Source organism: Lampetra planeri, chromosome 5, assembly GCF_965212315.1.
Source record: "Lampetra planeri chromosome 5, kcLamPlan1.2.h2, whole genome shotgun sequence".
In the NCBI taxonomy this organism is placed as follows: Eukaryota; Metazoa; Chordata; class Hyperoartia; order Petromyzontiformes; family Petromyzontidae; genus Lampetra; species Lampetra planeri.
This window is the reverse complement of record NC_136111.1, coordinates 19569238-19583762: the sequence shown is the minus strand read 5'-3', so window position 1 is coordinate 19583762 and position 14525 is coordinate 19569238. Positions and strand designations below refer to the sequence as shown.

At 46.4% G+C, this 14525-nt stretch overlaps 1 protein-coding gene across 1 annotated transcript in view; it reads right to left on the bottom strand.

The window, feature by feature from the left end:
* The window catches only part of LOC144719114 (roundabout homolog 1-like), a 151506-nt gene that overhangs the window by 20567 nt on the left and 116414 nt on the right, over positions 1 to 14525 (bottom strand). The window contains exons 12-17 of the mRNA XM_078594957.1: positions 13754 to 13904; positions 12813 to 12979; positions 9883 to 10004; positions 6958 to 7192; positions 3254 to 3378; positions 560 to 725 (exon numbers count right to left, since the gene is read on the bottom strand). Coding sequence (XP_078451083.1) covers positions 560 to 725; positions 3254 to 3378; positions 6958 to 7192; positions 9883 to 10004; positions 12813 to 12979; positions 13754 to 13904 — 966 coding nt within the window. The remainder of the gene's footprint in view (positions 1 to 559; positions 726 to 3253; positions 3379 to 6957; positions 7193 to 9882; positions 10005 to 12812; positions 12980 to 13753; positions 13905 to 14525) is intronic.

Sequence of the window (14525 nt, the reverse complement as noted above, 5' to 3'; positions counted from 1 at the left end):
CACAGAATAAGTTCGCCACCCCCCACACCCACATCCCCGCCGACACATTAATGATAAACAAACACGAGGATAAATCAACAATTAATAAGGCGGAGAATACCTCGCTCTGCTTTAAACACAGATTGCATCAATCACACCGACGCGCGGGCTGGGAAAAAAATGTGAAGGAATTTAGAGTGCTTTTTTTCACTTTCGATATATTATCCAAAAAACCCCTTCTCTTCGTGTGTGGTGGTGCGTTCGGATTATTTGTTGTTCCTCGCTAGTTTTAGTTGTCGGAGGAGGGAGTGTGGCCGGGATAGGGAGTGAGTGCGCACCGTTTAAAAGGATAAATTAAACCCCACTCTCATTATCAAAATAAACCGGGCTCAGGGTTTTTCGGAGCACCCACGTCGTCAGGTGTGGTCAATCGCTTTAATTTGAATTGCCAGCAAAAACAATCGATCATGCAATTAACCGCAACTGCCCGCCACCCGATGGGCTGGTGAAAAAAAAGATATATGGGTGGCCTCACGACTCGTATGGCTAATCGAAGCTTAATTCAGCCGGCGCCGTGTACCGAGGACGGTGAACGGCGAGCGCAGCCCCGTGCCGGCCGAGTTGACGGCGGCGACAGTGATGCGGTACATGACCCCCGGGACGATCGGGCGCAGCACTGCCGAGCGGGACGACGCCTCCACCGTGCGGTTGATGTGCAGCTCGCTGCTGTTACCCATACACCACAGCTGCACGCACGCACACATACGCACGCACACATACGCACGCACGTGGAAAAATCGCACACAAAGACGAGGGTCTCCTGGTTAGCGGGCGTGTAGCTGCGCGTCAATGCAGCAATTTTAAAATAACTCTTTCACTCAGGATGCATGAATCAAACCGCGTGCGTGCGAATCAGTTATTTACAATTCATTGAATTTTTATGTTCAAATGAGACAAAATAAATAGGAAACAATGCAAGAGAGATGGTGAACACGAGATTAATTAAATAGTTGAATATGGAATAGAATTGTGACCCCAATCATGAGAATGCACCAAATAGCTTCTCGGTTTAAAATAGCCCACTGTTAAGCTTAATTAAATTTTGGGGGCATATTTGGTGAGTGAGCACTCATTAAGGTTGGCACAGCACATGAAGTGGCTGTTCTATGAATACCACATCGAGTTGCCTTTGTCACTCTAATGGTGATGGTTCTTGATCACATTTATGCTGAGTCAACCTCATGGAAGGCTGCTCGCGGCTCAGACACAAAACGTATTCTCACATCGTACATCGTAGCCAGGAATCGCTGTCGGGATCAGTGCTCTAACCGTTAAGCCACTGCTCCCCATGGATTAAGACACACAACACACACCTTTGTGCCTGACACACACACCGGTGTTAGTTCCCGTGGACTTTGGGGGTCAAGTGTCACTCGTGAACACCTATTCCAGCACACTAGGGGGCTGTGTGGCGTCGGCGCGCGGCGTCTCCGTCGCTGAAGAATGTGGCCGCGCACTGTGACACGGGTTGGACACCAATTTGCACGAATATGCGAGGCTGTGTAACTTAAAACGGATGAGCAGGATTGTGGCACCATGCCCCGAACGTCACGCCAATGCCGTAAATCACACACACACACACGTACGCTTAAAAACAAAACAAAGAACCATGTGCAACAAACATGGATTGTTGGGAGAAAGTAGTGGCATTAGCGAGCGCTCATTTAAAGCCAGCACAGCGCACAAGGGAGCCGTGTGGCCAGCAACACGCTTGGCTGCCTTCGACTCCCCATTGTTGATACTCACAGACTACAACAGGTGCTCATTTAAGACTCAGTCAATCTACGCTAGTCCCAGGACTGGTTCAGATAATTCACGACTGATGTTTGTCAGGCTCGGGAATCGAACTCTGATCGGCAGGAATTGCGCCGATCATAATGCCACTACTCCCACGCACGCCAACATGTAGCCCTCCCCCGTGCGTCACGTCTGGTGCCACGAGCTATGGATAGGGATCAAATATTCTCGCGTAAGTTGACGTTAGTCTCCTTTAATCTCCATCAACTGTAAAGAAAAAATGTATTGCGAATAAATGACTAAATAAATAAATACGAACATTTAATTCAAACAATTTATCTTAATTCCAAGCATTAAGTGAAACACGATAGCTAGGCTTGCTTACAAAATTACACATCACCTGCGAATCACCTTTCAAATTCCAATTACGCTGGTAGCGTTGGCGGGATTAGGCGTACAGTTTAGGCGAGGCAAAAAAAAAATGGGGGTTAGCTCAATGGGGAATTTAAGGGCTACTCTAATCCCTGGGGAATGTTTTGTAAGATTAGACAAAGAATTTTGGTGGCGGCGAGGGGGGGGAGAGAAGCGATGCGCGAGGGAGAGGCGGCTGTCAAGAGGCGACTTACTGATCGCCTACATCATTCATTAACCTTGCGCTCCGTTGATTTGGCTCGGGAGGGGGGGGGGGCTCACGGTGATCAAAATATCAGATCACCTCTCAAATTGCAATTAAACTCGAGCGGTTATTTCAACTTCTTAACAAGCCAAACGTTAATGCTGGGCCCAAGCATTCATTTAGCAGAGGCGCAGGAAAGGCCCCTGTGGAAATTCTGTGGTGGCCGACAATGAGTGTGTGAGCCTACTTTGTTCGGCAATTCCAACATTTTATTGGAATATTTATTTACACTTTCTAAAAGAGGACCCTTAATTTTGCCTATGGCACCCATAAGAGGGCAGTGGGATGGTGTGTAATTACAACATAAAAACAAAGAACAATGAGCCCCCAGTATCCAGATGCACCACAAGCACTAGGAGAGCAATGGGACGTCGACCAGCAACAAACCACCACACCAATGCATCCCCGGTATCCAGAAGATGTTAACTACCTCGTCTGGTATACATGAGGTTGTGGGTTCGATCCCGACCCTGACACCTGTATATTTAGAGTTTGCACGTTCTCCCCGTGGTCTCGTGGATTTATCTCCGGGTCCTTCAGTTTTTCCCTCCACACTTATAATCATGTGCTTCGTCTATTTGGCTATGAATTTCCATGTGATAAGCCACTTTGTTGAGCAATCATTTGTGGCCAGGTTGCTTCTGAAAAAGAGCTGCGTAGCGCAATGGGCCTTACCTGCTTGTCAATTCTGCTGATCCCCTGCGCAAATTCGCTTCCGATGTTCAGAACCCTCGGGGCACTTCCCAGGTATTCCAATGACGTCAGCTCACTCAAACGCCCGCATCCCCATCCACAGCTTACCTTGTACTCTAGAATCACTCCGTTTTGCAGCTCCTCCTGCGGTGGCTGCCATGTGACGGTGATGCTGTCGCAGCCCGGCTCCTCGCACCGCTTCACCTCTACGTGTTGCGGCGACGCGCTCGGAGCTGCGAGCAAAACAGGGCAGGGGACAAAACCGAGGTCAGGCATCAGGACTCAACTACCGCCTCGAAAATCCGTCAAGACCTGAAGACTCGGAAAAGTTGGCTCTAAATTGGAACAAACAGTGGAGCACGTGGTCAACTGCAGACTGCTCATTAAGATCAGTAAACAGTGACACCAAAGCAATTTACCAGCTCGCAGGGAGCGCCGTTAAATGGCTAAAGAACCCCGACATAAATTTATAACATCTGTTGCTGTTCCAAAAAAAATCACTTGCTTATCTCTGTAACATGCCGTGGGCCAGCCCATCTCTGATGTTTTAAGTGGCAAACCACAGCACTTGCTGGGCACTGCCGTAAGATAGCAGCGTAGTTCTTGCTGGTAAAATGTGAGAATAGAGGAAACGTGATAATGGGCTGCATAGCAGCTATTTTGGGTTTGCTGTCTTGAGGTCATAGGAATTCAAGAAGTGTAGAGCTCCATCCTGTGCCTTGATTGCCATGCAGTGTTACTCTAAGAAGACATTGTGTAAAATGAGGATATATATACATAATGGGAGTTTCATGTACCAAACGCACAGCATAATTTGCCAATTCTCTCGCACACCCTTTTCAGATGAAAGAATGTTCCATCCAGTCCAGTACCGACGGGTGGTGTCGATGAAAGAAACATGAAAGTCGAGTAATTTTAGCCCAGCAGCTCTCAATAAATGAGCCGTAAAATTGTTCTCAAATTACCGATAAAATACAAGCTTGTCTTATCTCAATCCAACTACATGCCAATTAAAATTGTTTTCGTGCTTTTTTTTCTAAATGGCCCCATTTTACTCCGGCAGACGAGCACCGCCACGACTGCCAGGACAGCTGCACTGTCACGCGGCCACTTTGCTCAGTGCAAAGACCTCCGGAAATTAACATGTTACGTCGTCGAAGGCTGCGGATGTGTTGCTGCGTTAAACACTTGTCAACTGCGCTATTTTTTTTGTAATCTTAAAAATTAAATTCTTCTCACCCATTAATTGTAACAAGTGGCTAGACTATAACTTGATTTACACATCAGCAGGGATCCCAAATAATGAGACTGTGGGTTCAAATCCTGGCTAAGGTTAACTCAGCCCATCATAATCATCATCATTATCCTTGGTTATAATGGGCTCCACCTGGTCAGGCTGCAGTACTTGAAAATAAGCCAGCAGTAGCGTTGTCTTACAGACATGTTGTCTGCACCGTAGAAACACGTCAGGCAGACAAACCGTGAAGATCCACCTATTAGACAAGGCCTCTCTCTCGCTCTCTCAAGTTCTCTATCTTGTCTCTTTAGACTCTTTAGTCTCTCTCCCCGGTTGTTACATCTTACTTATTTTCCTCCTCTACATGCACGGCGCTCTGAGATCCATTGTTTGAGGGCCGCCTTGTGAATCCAAATTATATTTTATTATTATTAATTTCAAGGAGGTGAAAGCTCATGACCAAATCACCCGGAAAGGATCTGGATATCGCTTGCACGGGCGACCACCAAGCATTTATGAACGGGTGCTGTAGGCTGCTGGAGGGTCACGTTGCTGGCAGAGGGCAAGTCAGTCGCTGCAGAACGGCGCTCAAAAGTCGATGTTTTCCACCTATACCAATCCACACTGACAAATGTGTGAAGTATGGTCAAATAACCCCTACAAGCTGCACGGCATGGGAATTAAGGCCCTCACCCAACAGTGGAATAGAAAAGGGCCGTACCGTACTGAGACAACTCGTCTCCTTTTCAAGGGAGACCAGGGTTACAAGAGCGAATACTGTACAGAAATGCAAAGAAAATTGCACAACGGTTAAATCGAGGGTTAAATATTAGAATTTGCAAAACTTGGGTGAAAAGGCAAAATCAAATGACTTTACAGAAGTAAACGTTTTTTTTTTACACAAATCGCATGAAAGCCTTCACCAACCCACACTGACTAGCATGGTGAAATATGGTCAGGTAAGCCCCATGACCCGCACGGTGCTGGGAGGGCCCTCATCCAGGGGTGGAATGACGAAAGGGCTGGAGGTGTACTAATGAGGTGGAATAAAAACCCGAGGCAAATTTCACTTGAGGTTGCTGAGCAATGGATCCAGTGTAAGTGCCAGTTTCGCCGAGGGCTCAGGACTGCTGACATTAAAAAGAGCACCAGCCAATGGCACTTTGGTCATGGGAACGATTTTGCATTTGAAACAATTATCATAAGAGCAACATCGAAATCACTGACTGCTGAATGTGTACTGTGCAGGCCAGTCTAGCTAGACCCAAGAGCACTTTACACATCTTGTAAAGCAGTTTCATTGGATTGGAGGCGCACAGGAAATTAACGAGCCCTGAAAAAGTTTACAGTAGCCCATGATGCAAAATTGTAAAATTACAAATACTGAAAAAGAAAGAGTTAAATACATAAAAAGAAAATAAAGTGAAAACACACAAAAGTGGTTGCATGTAGAAACGCAGGTCTGTTTGGAACTCCGCAAACACTGGTATTTTCTTTGTCACAAAACAAACAAAAGCTTAAATAATGGCACAGATAACAAAATACAAATTTCAGCCCTTGGGCGCTCTTAGCTTTGCAAAAAATAACCGATTACATTTTAAGTTGAGACGCTTTTGTATTCTTCATAACAAATAAGTGTTACATTCACAACATGTAAGGGCTCTTTAAAATGCATTTTTCAATTTGCTTTGCAAACCTTAGAAAACACGAGTTCTATTTTTCAAAAGGATACTGAAAATCGTCGTCCAAAAATGGATACAGAGAATGCGCTTGGAACAGTCTGAAGATGCTCAATAAGCACTTTAAGAACACAGAACATTATTCTACCAACAAAACATGGCCTTTTGTTGACTCATTGCTGGCCAGACCCTCTCACCCTATTGTCTACTTACTGCCCATCACTCTTCTCTTTTCCATTCTTTATTCTGTCTTTCTTTCTCTCCCTTTCCTTTCACTCATCCCCCTCTATTGTTTTCCAGATCACAACTACCAGACACTTGCCGTTTGCATCACGACCTATGTAACCACGATCGTAACTAAGATCTGTGCTGTACGGCATCTGTAGAGGCTAACAGAATATGGGGCCCCCTGCTGAAATAAATAAAATCTCTATCTTTTCTACATCAACAAGGGGCGCGCCTACGGTTACAAACGTCTATGCCCGTCATTTGAACGTCATACACCCTGCTTCTGAGCTTCCTGTATTTCTCGTATTGAAAACATGAACACAAAAAAAACAGGGCCAATCGTCAAAAAAATTTTCGATTTAAAGCTTTCGTGACTGCAGGGATTCATCTTCTTGGTTCTTTCGGTAAAGTCACGTAGAAGGGAAATAATAAAATAATACAAATAAAACATAATAAAATATTTGATTACGTTTTATTTTTATTACTTTATTATGTTACATTTTTATTGTTTTATTATTTCCCTTCTACGTGACTTTACCGAAAAAACCAAGAAGACGTCAAAACAATGTTCACAGTGAACACTTTCGACCCAAGCTTCAAAAGCAAAACTCCCAAATCTCCGCAAAAGCAGGCCCGGCGCCGGGCGCAGGCCAAAGCGTGCGACGCACCTTCCTCGAACGTGGAGCCGCGTCGCGCCTCGCTGTCGGGGCCCTGGAAGCCGTTGAAGAAGGCCCTGACTTTGGCCTCGTACGAGAAGCCCTTGCGCAGGCGACTGAGCACGGCACCGTGCTCCAGCGGCGAGCGCACCTCCAGCACCGACCAGTTTCCCGACGCGGAGCGGCTCGACGACAGCGGCCGGTAGAGCACGCGGAAGCCTTGCAGGTAGAGCGGCCGCTGCATCACCTGCGGGGGGGCGGGGGTGCAAGCGAGGCGGACAGGATGAAGGCTAATCGGGGGGGGGGAGGTGGGCATAGCTATTGAGCGTGCAGGCCATGCAACTGCACCCCAGGGCCCATGGGCCAAAGAGGCCCAAGTGCCGGGCTTACGAATAAGGGGTAAAGCAAGCAGGGTTGGGGGGGGGGGAATCCTATTTCATTCCTTGCGTCGACCACGTACGACGCAGGTGGGTGGGGGGAGGCGGCAGGAAAGATTGATTAGGAATTTGTGAGGGGATGTCCGGGAGAGCAGGGGCGCAGCGCGAAGGAAGGCCGTAGTAGGGGATGTATGGATGTGTATGTATGTTGAACTTCTCTTTTGGACTTCTTTCAGACCACATGTAGCCAACCGTGCTAATTGGAGGTGTGTCGGAGACGCGGAAGAGACACACGGAGACACATGGGGAGCAATGGGCATGGTGAGCACCGTTGCAATGCCTGGAGCAGCGAGATGCGGAGAGGCATTGTGAGACACGGGGAGATGACTTCGACACAGAGGAACGGGGAGACATGGAAAGACACGGAGAGACACCGAGACGCGGGGAGACGTGGGGAGCTGCGGTGAGGCAATGGGACGCGGGTAAACAACCGCGGCACCGGGCAGGCTCAGTAGCACCGACGCAGAGAGGTGGCGGGAGGAACAAGGCGAGACGGTTTGACGGATTACGCACGCTTTAACCTTTGCACACGACAGTGGGCGAGCAGCACCTGAGGCGCGACGTGGGCTGCGTGGGAAACGGGCTGGCACCGCCTCGCCGGGCGACAGGGAAATGAATTGTGGGCAGAATTCGATTTAAATGAGATTTTTTTTCCCCGCTCGCATCCAATTCCACCTCCTTCGAACCTTCACGGTTTCAAAAAGAAGCGCACGTTAATTACAGCATTGTCCTTGCCGTAAAATGCGCGGCCGTAACGAAAAAATAATACAGCTTTACAATGTAAATAATCGCAGCACCTCAGCCGGACATCGGTGGGCAGTTTAATATTATAAGAATGTAAATGTGTCCCGTGAATTTGCTTTTCATGAAAAATGCCTCGCATGTTTCATTCTGGTCAAATGTGAGGATCGCCATTCTGCAACAGTGAGGATGTGAATAAAAATTCTACGTGGTGCAGCCAACGCAGCTTAAAAACAGGATAGTTCACAGCACGTGTAGACTTAAGACTCAATGCCTGTATTTCTTAAATTTTAATCGTTACAGCTCATTACAGCAACGCACCTATAATGAAATAAATCATTTTGAGTGTATGCTTGATCGCTGAAGGGAAACGTTATTTCATCTGAAGATATTATTCAAGATGCAACATTTTTGTGTTGAGATGGGATTTTACTCATAATTCACAGATTTGATGGCAGTCACAAAGAATCATTCTTTCCAGCAGCATTTATCGACATAAGGAAACCTTGTACTTATTTGAACTCGCTGAGCATCATCAGCAGGGTATAGCCTTGTAAATCAAAGTTAAAATAATATTATAATAGAGTCCTGCATTAGGTTGTTATTTTAACATGTTAATAAATGCTTATACAAGCGAGGAAGGATTCCGGAGCACCCGCAGAAAACTAATTTCTTGTGCGAAGGGGCAACAATCCACGTACAGATGGAAACAGATGGCGATTACTCCACTTGCTGTACTGCCTTCTTCTGGCGAGCCAGGCTATGGCACCTCGACACGCAGCAGGAAAGGAGTTTCACAATATATTCTTGGGTCTTTCGGTAAAGTCACATAGATAGGTTCAAAGGAAATTTTTAAAAATAACAAAACAACAACATTTGTGCGATCCCACCAACTCTCGCTGCCTACCACAGTGCTGGGTTACAAGCGTGCGCAACCACCGTGCCACCCGGCTGCATCACTGTGATTCGTTACTCAGAGAGGCCAATTTGCCAAGTGTTTAAAATGTTGCTCCTTTCAGCAATCGGACAAACCACCTGTATCGCAATAATTCACTGAAGGAGGTCAAGAACTGTTGGACAGTGCCATTCCGTTGCACGATAAAGCGCCTACATGAAGGACCACTAACTTGGGTCTCACCTCAGGTCACGAAAACAAAAATGTTCAAACGTCACTTGTCAAAGCCTACAGATTGCCGCTTGTAAACAAAGGAACAAGCTAAGTGCAAAGGTGGATTGCTCCAAAACATAATATCATTGTCCGCGATAGCCAACTATAAGTCAACTATTAACTCAGGTGACCCTAATCCTGACCTGAAACCTTTAACTCTATCTCCTTCGCCCTGACCTATAACCCTGGTGCCAATGCTGAAAGCTAGTTGGTTATTAATAGAGTTTTTTTTTTCCTTCATTCGACTGATGAACTAAACTTTTTATTTTACCAGGTAAGGCCTACTGAGCTATATAGCTTTTTTCTAGAAGCGACCTGGCCACAAATGATAGCTCAACGAAGTGACTTACCATGTGGACATTTTTACCATGCGGCTTACCATGTGGAAATTAAAGGACAGTGCTTTGCCAAGGAAATTCATAGCAGCCAAATACTCTCAATGCATGTTGATTCTAAATGTGGAAGGAAAAAGTGGAGGACCCGGAGAAAAGCCCACACAACCATGGGGAGAGAGAGAAAGAGACATGCAAACTCCTTAGAGCGGCAGCAGCAGCAGCATCACGAAGTACGGCGGCACTCTCTGTCTTGTACCGTCCAGTGCAGGCGTAGGGCGGTGGAGCTGAGGGTGACAGGGTCCTGCAGGTGAATGGAAATGCGTCCCAGCTCCTTTTGGATCAGCGCCGAGTCCAGGCCAGGCTCCGCCGGTGATGGGTCTGCGTGCGGCCGACATGCCCACGGTCACTGATCGAGGCTAACCGCTGGCTTGACGAGCTCTATACCATGTGTTCCCACTCGTGCCCATGTCCCACAATAGTCAGTTGTTTACAGAAGTGATTTGTGATGTTGCGGTCAGTTTTCTAAGAAGTGAAAAGTCATTTCTTTGAAAAGTGCTTTTTATGTTTAGTTTGTCATCCTTACCCTGCATGTCCGATGAGCATGGTTAGCTTCGTACATCGTGAAAGAAGTTCAGCATACATACGTATGTATCATCCAAATGTGTCTTGAAACTAAATAGAATGAAAGCAGTGACGCTGACCAACTCCCATCATCTGGTCCGAAAGGTACCTTGAATTAATGGAATAATAAGTGGTGACTAAAAGGTTTTTAGTACACAAACTGCCTTGGAAATAACAAAGGTGGAGGCTGCGATGGTTTGGCCGCATTAACCGGAAACCAGAAGGAATTTTCCACCACCATCCTACAGGCCCCAGTGGAAGGTGGAGAGAGCCATAAGCAGCTACATTTGGAGGCTTGCCCCCTCTCTCCGCCTGATGAAGACCGCTTGTGTTGTGATCGAAACGTCGTGGATTTTTTGCTTTCATTATTTTAAATTCATTTTTTATTTTACTATTTAATTTTTTATTGTGTTTTTTTTTTATTTGAAATGTATTATTTTTATTACATTTTTTTATTTTATTATTTACATTTTTCTTTTCTATTTACGTGAACCAAGAATATGGAGAAAGCCAATTGCCAAAGAATCACTTGTGGTACCCACAACCTAAATGTTTAAGGCACCGCTGATGATGATGATTTTGACAAAAACAGAGCTGCTGTCACGAACTACTGGCTCATGCTATAACGGATGTAGACATTCCAAATAGTCCACAGAATTATCCAGATCACATTTCTACACCGAACCCATATGCAAATAATAAAAAATGATCAGGGAGTCAACAAATTAGCTGCAATTGCACGCAGATTAAACTATAATGTTCGTGCAATGATGTGGAATTATTTCAAGGAAAGCACCAGCTATTAAGCTCAAGTAGTATGGGCCTACAAGCTACACTACAAAGCTGAAAAAGCGTACCCTTGAAGCTGAAATTTGATGCAAAGTGGGCACAAATTGCATGTTAAGGTCAATTTTACATGGAATTGAAGCTCTCTTATGCCTTTCACGACTAAAGAAGCCCGTAGGCTTGTTTTGCATGCATCTGTGAGCTGCAGCCAGCTTCAAGCAAGAAAAGTCAAGATGCAATCGGACACAAAAATTGGGTCAATTCAGGGCTCGTGTCTGAACCGTATTTGTGCTAGGGGCCTGCATGAGAGCACGTGCCACATGGGCTAGACAATAAGGGGGACTGAAGGAGTCGAACGCATAGCCATATATTTTTTTTTAGGGGAGAAACCGGATGCCGTTGTAGAAGATGGGTTTCAATTTTGTGCTTTCAAAACGTCGCCGTCGGTGGCTCAGTATCGAAAATAAATAGTGGGTGGTGAGAGAAAAAAAAAGTAATTCATCCTTTATTTGTCAAAATAAAAGGACAGTAGAGATGTAACAGGACCGGACACAACACATTTCATGACAGAAGTGTTTGGGAAACACATTGGGGCGGCCGAGTGATGAAAAGCAATGATGAGACAAGGATTGAGGAGTCATCACCGATGGGGTGGGCGTGCGCAGGGTTCAACCCGGTGGGAATGGCAGGTGGGAACAGAATGGAGCGAAAGTGACGAGGAGACAGGGGGAGGATCAGGTGACCGTTGATAAACGCGCACGGCCACGGGATGATGAGGGCACAGTTTGAGACAAAACAGTGAAAAATGAGCGCAGAGTTCCCGACCCCATAACGCGGCCAGGAAGGAATTCATGAAAACAATAGCAAACACATGTGCGGAGCTGTGGAAAGAGATTGGAATTGTGACGTGAAACAGAGTTACGGTTTGCGGAGAGAGAGCCAGCGACCAACCAAAGTGGGGACAATGCTGGGGGAAATTGTTTAAAAAGAGGAAAAGAGGAATGCAATGTCGAGAATAATGACTATGATTATGCTGACGAGAACGCGTAGCAGTTGTTTCTCATTACAGGCAAGCACAAACAGGTAAAAACAATCAGATTGGATGGAATGGGTAACGATGGTGCATCGTACTTTTTTGACCATTTTGCAAGGAGTAATGAAAGCGTTTTTGTTTCGTTTTTTTTCTCCGTTAGCATGAACAAATGTGGTCTACGAATCCTGGAGGCTTTCTGTCCTAAGGAGTTACTTGTAAGAATGTTATTTTTTTTGTACCTAAGAATGCCACGATCGATGTCGAGCACGGCCGACAGCGACGCGACAAACGGTTCATGGCTTATTCCAGACATTCACAGCGAGAGCCCCCGTGGCCACCCTGGTTAATGATGCCCGTGGATTAAGCATGAATGAGCGCCGTCTTGCTTCACAGTGGATGTTGAAGATCCCGTGACATCGTTAGCAAAAGAGAAGGGCCAAATGTGTTACCTGCGTCACAGTCCAAATTTTACAAATTGAAGGATAACTCGTAAATTACTTAAATCGGGTGAAAACAAGCAGCAACATCAACCCTTACTGAAGTTTTTAAAGTTGATTTTCTTTAACCACGTGAAATCTCTAGAGAACACGATAGTCTAATTTGCAAGGGTGACCTGGGGCATTCGTCTGCCAGTCGGCGGGCGATGATTGCTGCGTATAATCGCAACTGAGTAATTTGAAAGCACCTGCATGAAAGCCTTGTGCTGTAAGAATGTACTAAGTCATCATCATCATTATAATCATCACCTTCTGTGCGCACGGGCTCCGAGACGGCGCTCGGCTCGCTGGCGCCATGCAGATTTACAGCTCGAACCAGGAACACAAAGATGGCGCCCTGGCGCAAGCTGCGCACAGTGAAAGTCTCCGAGCGGACGCCTTCCGCCACGATCTTCCAGCCCTTCCCCAGCGAGCGGCTGCACATGGACAGGTGCATTCACACAGACGTCCGGTCAGAGGCCAACTTAACTGCAACAGCATTTTTTTGTTGCCCTTCACCCACACCTCCGATTAACACAGTTGGCTACGTAGGGTGCGAAAGAAGTGCAACATACATTATTGGTGCCTTACACCGGTCTCCTTCTCTGAATGCTGCACCAAGACTTAAAACATTTCACAAGAGGCATGGCATTGCTGGCACGGGCCCTGGCGGTGCAAGGAAAGATATGGTGCCACCACCATTCTAATTTCTCCTCTCTTAATAACGTGGTGCCTGGGGCTCCTGTAGCCCGTGGGTGCCATTGTATCACTGGATCACTCAATAGTTACACCACTGTCATTGGCTTCACACCATAATGGACTAAGCTAATTCTCGCGCAATTTTACAGCAATCGCCAATGTCAATGGTCACCGGCAAGAGATTAACTAAGATTGGCGAAGTTCTTTCTCGTCAAAGAAAACCGTTTGTAGAAAACTTTCTATGATGACCAGCGATTGGTCTCCGTCGCACACAACCTCGGGTAGTCATGTGACCCCTGCCTGCAATTAGGTGCTGCCATCCCATGTGCCCACCAGAGGGAGCAGTGATGAAATATGTCCGGGTATGGGCAACGAAATTTGTTTTCTAAATCGAAAATGCTGCAGCGGTCATCGCTAGTTACAACTGGCCTAAAATTACCCAAGAGTACTGCACTACCCTTCTCAGCCTTGCATCGTGACCACTAACGGTGATCAGGTTCAGGGTCACTCACCTGAAAGCCTCGATGATGTAGGACGTGGCTGGCTGCAGCGTGTCCCGTTTCCACGACAACGTCACGGTGTTGCGGCTCACCTCCACAATCTCGGGACGCGAGGGGCCGCGCGGGGCCAGCGCCGCGTTCATCTCCGTGTACCGCTTTCCCTCTGCGGCCGCAACAACAGGATCGGAATATTTATTTGTCCTGGAGGAATCCGATGAGCCACAACTGCTCTTCTTCACAGATGTCCAGTAGCAGCGGGTCAGAACGTTACAACAACAAACAGTGCAAAAACACGATAGGAGTGCAACGTTATGGGAGAGGTAAACAATTAACTTAAAATATACGAATAAAACTACGTGATTTTTATCTTACCAGGTTAAGCCCACTGAGGTATTAACTTATTTCTTTGAAGCGGCCTGGCCACAAATGATAGCTCAACAAAGTGGCTTGTCACGTGGAAAACTAAAGCAGCAAAATAATCGAAATTCATGTTTCCAAATGTGGAGGAAAAAAACCAGAGGACCCGGAGAAAAAAATTCCACGCGACTGAGGGGAGAGAGAGGCCATGCAAACTCCAAAAAGACAACAGCGACAACATTTACACAACGTAGCCGGTTGTTTTAGGGGCCAATACCATGTCTGATCGCTCAGCGAGCGCCTCTGAGATGCCAGCCACTCGGAATGCTTTCAAGTGTGGCGAGTTGATGACCTCAGTCCGGTAACTAATGATTACGCATTTAATCTGTCCATCATTTTATTCATGGCATCATATGCAGTGTCATAA